Source organism: Triplophysa rosa, linkage group LG8, assembly GCF_024868665.1.
Source record: "Triplophysa rosa linkage group LG8, Trosa_1v2, whole genome shotgun sequence".
Lineage (NCBI taxonomy): Eukaryota > Metazoa > Chordata > Actinopteri > Cypriniformes > Nemacheilidae > Triplophysa > Triplophysa rosa.
The window spans coordinates 13,686,664-13,699,149 of record NC_079897.1 but is presented as its reverse complement, the minus strand read 5'-3'; the positions used below and the strand labels follow the sequence as shown (position 1 = coordinate 13,699,149).

At 39.7% G+C, this 12,486-nt stretch overlaps 1 protein-coding gene across 12 annotated transcripts in view; it reads right to left on the bottom strand.

Moving 5' to 3' along the window:
- Nucleotides 1-12,486, bottom strand: part of cobl (cordon-bleu WH2 repeat protein) — a 131,500-nt gene that overhangs the window by 12,671 nt on the left and 106,343 nt on the right. For all 12 annotated transcript variants that reach the window (XM_057339495.1, XM_057339497.1, XM_057339503.1 and 9 more), the window contains one exon: nt 5,941-6,523. In XM_057339495.1, the coding sequence (XP_057195478.1) occupies nt 5,941-6,523 (583 nt within the window). The remainder of the gene's footprint in view (nt 1-5,940; nt 6,524-12,486) is intronic.

Here is a 12,486-nt window from a genome sequence, read left to right as displayed (position 1 = left end):
TTATTCTTAATTCATTTCTTGTCGCCTCACACAGAAAATGCGTGGTTTACCAACCCATAATTCATTGAGGACAATGTTTCAAACAAACCAACATTCAACAGGTATAAAACAAAACTCGTTTTGTTATCTAACCTGTGTATAGATTTAAAATCTGTCTTTGACCAGTGAACATTACATCACATGCTTTAACATCCCTCCAACCATTTCCCGACATCAATCTAAGCCTCTTAAATATCCACGTATGATACATCTGATCATGCTGTACGGTTCCCTTCATGCACATGGTTTCTCAAGCTAATCAGTCGCAATACAAAAATGAGTTTATGTACAGACAAATAAAAAAGGTCTCAAGTCTCACGCGTTGGCTTGAGTTAAGCATCAGAGAATAATATACTTATATAGGGAGAACAGCAAGAAACAAGGCTGAAGCAGATGAGTAGAAAGCCTTCCAGCAGAGGAAGATGAAGGGGAGAAGTGAAAGATGTTCATCGGCGTCCAGAGCGCAGAGACATGGGGGCACAGCAATAGACTGCAGAGGACAAAAAGAGAGGAATAAAGCAAATATTGCATGGACTTGAAAACTATATCTTAAAAGCTGTAAAATATTATGATGTTTACTGCATATGAAACATAACAGCCCTTATAGACGGTTTCAAAGTGACAACATAAACAAACGTTAATGCGCATACACGTGTTCGTGGACTGTCCTTAACTTCCGGTAAAAGTTTGCAAACAATAGAGTGCCTGTAGATTATTTACATTCACATTTAGTCATTTAGCAGACGTTTTTATCCAAAGCGACTTACAAATGAGGTAAACAATAGAAGCAATCGGAATAACATAAGGACAACAAAAAGCATAAGTGCAGTCTCATATAGCCCACCACAGTATGCAAAGCTATGGATTTTTTTTATTGTAGAAAGAGTAGAAAAGAAAGAGAAGTCAGTACTAATCGGTCAGCTGTTGACAGAAGAGATGTGTTTTCAGCCGATTCTTAAAGATGGCTACAGAATCTGCTAGGGATGTAACAATATTATCGATATTATAGATATCACACATACGTTGAGCAAACTTCGGCCATTCGGACATCATTCAGGGATGGAAAATGACAGGCAGCAGCAGCCTCTAATTCGCCATTTAACACCCAAATACACAGAGATAAAACAACGCGAGCATCGATAACAGTATCGTTTGTCATGAAGCTTATCGATACTCAAGTATCGACCTAATTACGTACCGGTCCAAAAAAGTACCGGTTCTCGGTATCCATCCCTAGTCTGGACAGGACAAGATCCTGGACTAGGACTTGCGTAGCATGCTCGGACAGGAAAGGTCTGATTTTCCTAATGTTATTTCTGATAACAACCAAAAGAAACCGAGAAAAAAACGTTACTTGGCTAAACTTGTCTCTCCAATATTTTGAATTTAGAGTGTGATACCAAGCTCAACCGCTAGATGTCAATGTACCATACGGTTTGTTTAAATGTGACCGAACTACAGGACCCATTCAACAAATTGATTATTTAATAAAATGAACATTCAACAAAATTCAATAAATCGTTTATTTAATACACTTATTATACAAAAAGACAATAATATAAATTAATAGTAACATAAATGTAATAAAATATAAATAGTTATAGTATTATACACTAGCCAAACACAGACCGGAAGTTAACTGCTGTCCAGGCATATGCCTCCGATGAAACGATCTACCCAAATCAAGGATGTGAGGGCACAGAGCCAAATAACACAGCTATGGCAAAAAGGGCTGTGACGGTGGCAGTTTTTTACCACTGGGGTGGTTGGGAAGTATATAATATTTATATTTACATATACAACCACATGACGAGTGGAAGAGAAATATAGACCTTATTTAAATACTTTTTGAAATATGATAACATTATCTGAAATAAATGAGGATGAAACATCTGTCCATGTTTAATGCGCAAATCCATCAGTGAAATGGCACACATCAGTAACATTTAAATAAACATCAGTAAATAATGAAAACTTAAAATAATATAAGAAAGTTAAATATTAAATAAAAAAGTTGCAGTGACAATTTGAGTCAGTGGCGTATTAACCCTTATGCTGCGTTCCCACCAAACGCGAATGAAGCATTAAACGCGAGTGATTTACATGTTAAGTCAATGCAAAGACGCGATAGGACATCCTGCGGTTGCGAATTGAGCGTTTTGGGCGTTTGACGCGCGTAACGTGTGATTAGCGCGAGTTGAAAAATCTGAACTTTGGCGAAAATTCGCGCCGCGTTAACCAATCAGGAGCTTGCTCTAGTAGTGACGTGATTATGACGCAGCGAGCGTAGTTGGACACTTGAAAATGTTGAGTTTACTCGCGCGTGAAATTCACTTCACAACAGACGCGAATTCGCATCATGGGAGGGGCTTCTGCCAGGCGGCTCCAGTCTCGTGTATATACAGTATATATATACGTATATAGCTCTAATTGAGTAAAGATCGTTTTTTACAATTTAGCAGATTGTCCGACCTCCTCACTCACTTTCATCCAAGCAAGATCCTTTTTATTCCTGTTTTGATAAAAGTAAGAAGATGTATTGTACAGCTCCAGGTATCCACATACAGCGACGATGATTTTTGTCCTCCATTCTGCCTCTGCTCGCTACGTCATAATCACGTCACTACTAGAGCAAGCTCCTGATTGGTTAACACGGCGTGAATTTTTGCCAAAGTTCAGATTTTGCAAATCGCGTCATTCGCGCCGCCTCATTCGCGTGAATCGCATCTTTGCATTTGCATCTTAACATGTAAATCACTCGCGCTTAATGCTTCATTCGCGTTTGGTGGGAACGCAGCATTACAGGCCTTAACAATTCCATTTGAAACAAACTGTTTAAACCTACCTTGGCTTTCCTATTCAGATTGCCAGAATTTTTTCTTACTTTTTCCTACTCGTTGATGGGAATCTAACATGTTGACATTGTCCAGATAAAGATATGTACAGCTGCACTAAATGCGGGTTCAGAAGATGTGTTCAGAGCGCAAATGAATAGATGTCTCTCCGCAACCGCGGCAACCTGCGTGCGCTCCGACACCAAGCAAGCGGGTCATAGCTGTTTTTTATTTTATGTATCTGTTCATTTCACAACAAGGTCCATTGCAGAACCCGCAGAAAGTTTTGCCGTGCAGGCCCGCGCTCGAACGCACCCACGGAAACGCATGCCAATAATTTCGGTGTTAATGTAAAATCTTTTAAATACAACCATCCACAACTACAAATACCAATCCTTATTATGTCATTTTTATCACACATTTGTCACAGTGACGTGCACTACTGCCGGTGGCAGTTCACCACCGTCATGGCACTTTACCACTGCGGTGGTGCGGTTGTCACGGCCACCGTCACAGCCCTAATGGCAAACATATCCAACCCGTCCTGAATTCTGTTCCTCTAACACAATGACTCATTTTTATCCAAACAGAAGCTCAATCGTGTTCATCTGACCTCTCACAACACATGCTGTATATAAAGTGGTTTCCCGTCACATTAGTCCCTCAAAGAGGTAATGATGACACATGCTAAAGTAAGGACCTTTCTTCTGAACCTGTCACAGCAAAGACAGTCTGGATTAATGGGAAATGAGTCACAGCTCAGACTTCGCAGAAATACTACGTGCAAATACAAGCGAAGTGAAAACACAACACGTGTATATGCAACCATAAACATAGAACTAATGACTGTGGATTTAGTGCCTTGCTCTTTTTTCGCATTTCCCTCATTTCCAGTAAATCTGTGGAAGAGACTGATGTGAGACAAAGCATCACCAGAGCGCTTTAGTTAGAGAGCTTTGAAAGGTTTTAAAGAAAGTCGTTTTGCTTATTTAATTTTTGCTATTTATTAATAAACAACAATTAGTATATCAGTGATACACACAAAGCAGAACTCTGCAATTTAATCATTCACAACATCGTTCTCCATGTTTATTCACTTTAGCTTCATATACGTACAGAGACTGATGTCATCAGCTAATGAGATACTGCATGCACTCATTATATGAATTATTATGAAGCAGAAATAACATGAGTAGAGGAACACTTGTGCCTGGGTGGTGTCTGAATGTTCTCTCATTATCATGTCCCCTACCTCCTGTGGAGATTATTTTGAGTTAGCAGGGGTTTAAACAGTACTAATGTATGTGTTTTGAAAGGAAGTGTGGCAACATTTAGCCTCGTGAGCAAGATCAACAGTGCCAGTTTAGCAGCTAACGGACAGAAACTCAATTTCATTACTGCAGACGTGCGTCTACTCGCACCGCCAGGATGGACAGTGAGTATACACTGAGGCCCAAAGGGTGTATATATGATATTATGTAGATACATGCATGACACTAAAGTTTAAGGAGAATCAAGTAATACTGTTCTAGCATGTAACAGACAAATGTATACAGACAATGCGGCATACAATGTCAGCAACAGACAACTCATCAAAAATGAAACAATGCTCCCCTCAACAGATATTCAGGCACTGTGTACAACTGCAGAAATATTTCAGATGTCTAGGTGGAAATGCTCTTCTCTAACTTTCCTCTAGAAGACCATAGACAACAAGAGGCTTCATAAATGTAAATGCGAAATCTCTACGACCAGTAAAGATAAATGTTATCCTCCTAACCGTCAGAGAAGACACCCTCTCATTTTCTTCTTTAATTTCATACTAAAATTTCCAAGATGTTACCAGAGACGGCTGCCAATACTGCCATAGTTCCTTAAAATGTTAAATGTTTGTGATGTTCTGCCTTTATTTCCCCCCAAAAAACTGCTAGCACAGCTACTGTTACACAAACATATCCATGTTTATTCATATCTCTGTAAAGACAAACATTAAGCCATAACTAACAATTTAACTGGAAAAAAAAGAGTTGAGGCGACTGGTTGCACACATCCCTGTGGTCTAATCTGCACAATGCATTCTTGTCTCTCCCGGCACCTGCTATCATTTAATCAAATGTGTGTCATATATGATCCTCTCCAAATTCAGGGTTGAAACAATTAGACTACAGTAGTGTGATGTGTCAAGCAACTTTGGCAGTCTACAAGGTTGAATTTGTTTTCTACAATAACCACATTTCTTTTCTGTCAAACCGTTTCGGCAAAAAAACAGCAGATCTCACAGTCTGCACAGTCATCATCATTTCAGCAGTATCATATCCAAACTGCACACTGTGAATCTGATAATCCAGTTAGCTATTGGGATCCTATTTGCAAGTTGGGAACCGTTGTTTGTATTACCGGGAAGACGTTGGCCAGGAGCTGGCATGCTGTGCTCTCAGTGATGTGTTATAAAGTTCGCCTGGAGCTGAAAATGGAAACCAGATATACTGGTCGTCTTCTCTTATCGTCCTCCATTCAACATTCACACTCAACACAGATTCAATATTAACTGATTTAGCCTCATACTAAAAAGAGTGTAAGAGTGAAAGGCAGACTTAATATAAACCTCAGTATGTTTGACAAGCACTTTTACACACAGGCTTTCCTGGAAATGTAATCCTATTTCTCTTTTTTCCCCGAAGTCATAAGAAAAGGATCCAATGAATCTGATGTTTTCTAAAATGTAAGTTTTGAAGCTATGGTAAACTAAGCCATGAGAATAACAGTTATGAGCTATCCTCAATGGCAAGTTCTCATGATGCAGGTACTCAATGCTTTACAAGTGGGCCTATGTGGTGTATAGTTCTACTCTAAACTCACACCATTGGTCAGGTCAAACTTGCTGTAAAAAAAAAGCATTGTTTTGGAAAGCCACAGCGATTACAGTTTCCAAGGGAATCACAACTGTTTGTTGTCTCTGTAATAAACGTAATGCATGGTATTTCAACGCTAAAGAAAATGCATAACTCTACATATGTCAACTTGGACATTTAATGGCTCTTTTAATAAAAAGACATTGTCACGTTACCTATTCCACTATTGCGGTTATTTTCCGTCTCGTCCATTTTTAGCTCCATCACTGAATCCGTCTCTTCCAGTGTGGGACTGGGACTTGGTTCCTCCTCTGTCGTGATCTGGGGGGCTGGTTCTGCCTTGTGTTCAGGTACCCGTTCATTCGTGTGTTCAGGTACAGGTTCCTTCTTGTATTCAGGTATATGTCGTTTCTTGTATTCAGGTACAGGGACTTCCTTGTATTCAAGCACAGGTTCAGCCTGTGGTTTAGATATGGTGTACTCAGCTATCACCTGAGCCCGATGAGCCACGGGTTCCTCAGCCAGACTGCTGCTGCTGGAACATGCGACAGCATCATCACCGCTGGAGCTACTGCAGATGGACCCGACCGGCTCTGAATCCTCAATACTGTGACTCAGATCAGAGTCATCGGCTGGATCTGTGGTGCTGGCAACTGTCACCGGGGTCCTTTCCATTGGCACTGGGATGCTGGGGACCCGCAAGGGTGAAGTAGGTAAAACAGTTGGGATAAAGGGCTCAGGTGTACTGGGGGTCGGGGTTGGCGGAGGGACTGGAGCCTTGCGCTTCTTTAACTCGTTCTGTGGGGATGGAGAGATGAAGATTAACGAGAGAGGTTTGAAAAGTACTAAAAAACTCAACAAAATGTATCTAAAGTCAATTTTCACATTTTCTTAAAAAGAAACATATAAATTACAGTAAATGGTGTATATTGCACTATTTAATAAAATATGAGCTTCAAATAAATAAAGTAAGCAAAAGACAAACTTGTATAAAACATTTCAGGACAAAAATGGTCCAGCTTGTTGGAAATATAGCCAATTCTGTCTATTAACTGTAAAGGTTTGGTAAAAGTCAGACAACAGTACATCAGTGAAAAGTAGAGTAAAGGTTGAACAGAGTGATATCTCCACTACATCTCATCAGCACAAGCTGTTTTTACAGCAGGTAACAGATGTATATCTACATGGTGAGAAATGAATCACAACCCTGCGGCACTCACATGTCATTGAGAGTACGTTTACACGATGAAAAACAGAAACATTTTTCCTTTGCCTTTTTGAAAAGTTTCATAAACGAGTAAAAACTATTTGTTACATAAAAACATGATGCATGCCAGGCCAGTGGATGGCGATGTTGCGCTATAGAGAAACCCTACCATTTTTTAAGCTAAAAGCACTTTTAACACATTTTGTCGGCGTGTATGTGCGTATATAATTTGTGTATATAAATGCTTTGTCTCCGCTGGTTGTAGTGGTGCAGTGAATCTACTTTTTGCTGGAGAAATGATAATGGGTATGTCACGCAGCACAACCAAGCAGCATGGAGGCCGCCATTATTGTTTGGGGAATACTCACGCATGCATGCCTAAAGACTGAATGCGTAATACCTATGTGTATGACGTCATCGTTTTTGGAAAACGCTGCCTTCAGAGTTTACACAGAAACGATAATGACGTCATTTTCAAAAACTTGCACTTTGAGACTTGTTTTCAAAAGTTTCCGTTTTCAGTCCCCCAGAATGCTGTTGTCGTGTAAATGAACAGCCAAAACGCATAAAAAGTTTTCAGTTTTTAGTTGAAAACGGTCTCGTGTAAACGACCTCTAAATTTTCATCCAATCTGAGCCAAAGCTGACAGACGCTCTAGTGCTGCAGATTCCAGAGGTCTGACAGGACTCAAAATCTGTACTAAGACAGATCTGCATTACCACAGGCAGCAAAAGATAATATACGTAGAATTTCAAAAGCAGGAAGAACTCCATGTCCTGCCTCATCTGCCTGTACATCAGCTTGCATTTAACTGTTTGTAAAATCAATACACTTTGTACGGCTCAACAGGCTGGTCAAGTGCAAACAAAGAGAGTCTTTCATGAATCAGAAAAGATTCAGATTTTATCTGTTTAAAAACATAACGCTACCGGAAAATCTCCTGTACCATATATGAACCAGCATGCTTTGGCACGTCAAGACCTCTGCAACCAGCTTGACAGGCCCAAATCCAGTTTAATTCCATGCGTGAAGTGATAAATCGAAGACGAGCCATGTTGGACATAAACAAGCCTAAACAATGGTCCTGAATACATGCATGCTCAAATGTAGGTCATAAAAACAGTTCTATGTCCGTCATATTTGCACAAAATATGAGGACAAAAGAAGTGGGTCAACTTCATCTGTTACTATGTTTGACATGTCCCTCCCCCTATGTTTATGTTTCGCTCTTTGAAATCAATTGTTGCGGTTTAAACTGCTCGTGTGAAATTAACCGTGGCGACCATGTGCTTGACAAGTGATCGATGGGTCACAGCCGCCCACTTTTACGCTACACTCATGACCTGAGGTGAACCCGGGTAGCCTACTGTACGTTACTTGAAATGACAAGTTCCCTTCAGGTTCCCTGAATCAATGTGGAGCATCAAGATGCTTCTGTTCTTGTTACCGTTTTGAAATTTTCTCTTATTACATGAGAAAATGTTGTGCCTTTAACAGTGGTAGACTGGCGTCATTAACCTAGAAACATATTTGAATTCAAAACACATAATTCATTAACTAATTAGTTAATATAATAAATAAGTTCATTATGTTTAATTGTGTTAATTTTATGCAATAATAGTGTGCACTGGACACACCCCAACCATGTGTAACACATCATGGGTGATTCTCACCAAATCTTGGTTTCAAGATGTTTCTTAAAACACGCACATCAACAAATTTCCTGTTGATTTACTAAAAAATTATATGACATGTTTAAAAGCATTCATTTAAACTTTTACTGACAGTTCAACACAATTGAAAAAGTAGTAAGATACATAAATAATTCATTCCTAAATCAAAATTAGGTGTTGTGCAAGGTGCAAACTCACAATTATATTTATTATGATCACTTTTTGTGTTACCGAATTATATGTTTTACAATTAAAATCTTTACTGCCATGATGTTGACCCGTGAGAATGACCCTTCAATTTCTGCTTGGTAAGTCTGACGTCACGCACCAGCGCTTCCGGGTCCAAATACTCTATCGGATGCCATAGGCAAATAAAAAAAAATTAGAGATGCACAGATTGCAATTTTCTTTGCCGATTCCGTTTTCCGATTTTATTACAAGTGAAACTTGCCGATTCCGATTTTCTATCCACACACTATAATTGACAATATACTGTATATAAAACCATATTAACTTTTCTTCAATACACACTTTTTTTTATTTTCATTACATAAATGATTGAACATTACATTTCCCCAAATGCAGTTCTCCAAGCTGCATTAAATTACAGAATCTTCTCTTTCCCAAACAACTCTTAAATTGAAGAACTCTGTGACTGAAAAGAAGTACAAATAATAAAATATAACTAAACATGTCACTTAATTTACCTTTTTCATTTTTGTACTCATCTCACAAAAGTCTAAGATAACAATAAAATACTTCAAATTTATTCTCGTCTGTTTCCGTTTATGAAACTAACATTGCTTTATTTCATTTTTTCTGAAATGTAAAATAAATTGTCTTTATCTTGTGTCTGTAGTATTAAAAGGGTTGATTTTTGCTGCAACTTCAATAAAAAAGTTAAAAATCTTATGAGTGAACTCTACTCTAAAGATGTATATGTATTTGCAGTTTTTTGTGTTAGTGAAGAACTCAATCAGATATACATCACATATATCGGCTTGGAATCTGCGAGACGTGAGACTGACCGGCCGGTCACCGGTCCGGCCTATCATACGAAAAAACGGCCAATTCCGGTCTCTGGCCGGTCAATCGGTGCACCTCTACAAAAAATGCTAATATACACTCATTGCATGCTGTGAAACTACAGAAAAATCTCCATAAAAACATCTTAGATGGTGAGACAGCGATTCATTTTTATGAATTATTAAAGAAATGTCTGAGATTCCATGAGCCTTGAGACTGTAGGTCAAAAAAATCAGTTCTCTTTTTTACATTTAATTAACACTTGCAATGTAATGTGCTCTTATTATTTGTGTACCACCCACTTAACCTTTAATCCACAACAGTGCAATGTACCAGTTCACTCCTCTGGCATGTTAATAACTGACTGTGAGGGTCACACAGGGCCGCTGGGTTACGTTAAACCACAGGCCGGTTGTTTAACTATGCTCTTCATGCTCACAGATGAATATGTGATGTCCTCCAGATGAAGAGCTCATCACATACACCACTGCACATTCAGGGAACTTCCGGGGGGATGTTGTAAGGTGTCATATACAGGAATGTATGACCTCTCACTGTGCACCTCTCCTTTCTTCCATGCTGTCTCACATGAGTACATTAAGTATTACCCATAAGTTACCCATTAAGTATCGTATTGACTTTAAAGTTCTTTTAATTACTTATAAAGCCTTAAACGGTTTAGCCCCTACCTACATAACAGAGCTTCTACCACACTACAACCCATCACGCTCTCTAAGATCTCAAAACTCCAGACTTTTGATAACACCTAGAATAACTAAATCCACCAAAGGGGGTAGAGCTTTCTCATACGTAGCACCTAAACTCTGGAATAGCCTCCCCGATACTATTCGAGGGTCAGACACACTCTCCCAATTTAAATCTAGATTAAAGACACATCTTTTCAGCCAAGCATTCACTAATACATAGCTAATGAACAGCAGCTACGCTAATTATTCTCTTTCTGTTTCTGCCCTCGCCTCGGGATGCCCATCCCGAGGTAGGGAGAGATTCCGCCAGGCCCAGATGAACGTCATATGCCCATCCACAACTAGAGATTACGCCAGCTACATCGGAAAATCCCGTGCCATCCTCCTGCGAGAGCCTGCGGACTGACTGACCATCCAGCTCCATCCAAGGCAATTCCATCACCACCCAAGAAAAAGGCGACCATCTGGCCGGCCCAGCTCAGACAATTCCATCCCCAACCGAGAGCAAAGACGGACTACCTGTCACATAAATGCTAAATTTACAATACTTGGTATTTAATGCTAAACTTACATCACACGACAGCAGTTTGAAGTTATGGCTGCACTCAGTGACTTTGATTGGAGGTAGCTGGGTGGGTGTTGTAGGGAGTGGGGGGGCTTGTTGGTTGTGGTTCGGGGCGTTTCATTTGTTGGGACTGTGTGGGTCTGGTCTGGTTGGTCTTGTTTTGTGGTCGATGTCGGACAACAGAGGAATAAAGTTAATTATGCCATTACTACTTTTCCCTGGTTGTCCCTCTGTTGTCTGTTGTTGATCACGGAATGGGACCGGGTTGGACCTGCACGGTTTCGGCGGGTGGGGCTTCCTGGGTCGCGGCTCGTGGGCTCTCCCTGTTCTTCGTGGACGTTGCTCGGTGGCTTTGGTCGGGGTCACTGAGTGCAGCTATGACACGTCAGAGGAGATCTGGCCCTCCCGGCTGAGCCTGGTTTCTCCCGAGGTTTTTTTTTCTCCATTATTCAGCATTGGAGTTTGGGTTCCTCGCCACAGCAGAGCAGTGCAGTGTTGGCTTGCTCACCGGGAGACTGCATTTATTTATTTATTTATTCATTTATTTATTAGATATTATTTATTATAATGATCTTGCTTGGTCTATAAACACCATGCACTGTGCTGTGTTTTACCTTTCTGTGTTTTTCTTATTTGCTCCTGTAAAGCTGCTTTGGAACAATGCACATTGTGAAAAGCGCTATATAAATAAAATTGAATTGAATTGAATTGAATTGAGTACATCTCATGCTATTGTTGTTGTCAAGCATTGTTAACTAGTGATGCACGATATTGGATTTTTGCCGATATCCGATAATTTCCACCTCAATTAAGCCGATGCCGATATATGCTGTCTATCCACCGGGCATTTTTACGCAGCTAAAAGCGCCAGGCGCTGGATAGGGTTTTTTCAACCGAGGTGCTTTGGTCGCAATTATAAGCTGCATGGGAAAAAAAATAAGCGCCAGCACTGAGCCCATGGAAAAAAACAAGGGGGCATAGCCTGGTCACTTCAGTGACTGTGCCTTTTCACAGGGCTTGACATTAAGCAATGTCATGTGGTTGTCCTTCGGACAAGTAAACTTGTCATTCACTTGTCCGAGTACAAAAATGACTTGTCCAACGATAAAAAAATGATATTTCATTTGAATTCTCAATATAATTGTTCCGGATCTAGATTGGTAAAGTTCGCTTCTAAGCATTTTAACTAGTGTCCGCTTTGGCCGCCTGAATTTGGTTATAGGCCTACTCTCCGTGACTGCTATAAAACAAAGGCAAGCAGTAATTATTATTAATGTTAAGGCTGTAGGTTAACTTTTTTGCGCATAGCACTGGTGCTAGAAAGGTTTAAAGTTTGGTAGCACAGGTCAAACTGTAGGAGTATAAATCGTCTGTTGTCATCATTAAAAAAAAAAATGCAAGTGCAGTTCATCATGAATAGACAGGTTACTGACAAAAGACATCAATGTTACATACAGATGAATAAATTAGTGCCGTATCATTTTTAGATTACCTAAATTTGTTTGAATATTTCTCTGTTGTGTATTTTTCCTTTTTAACTATACAATATATAGTGGTATATTTGTCCACATAAATTACTGTAG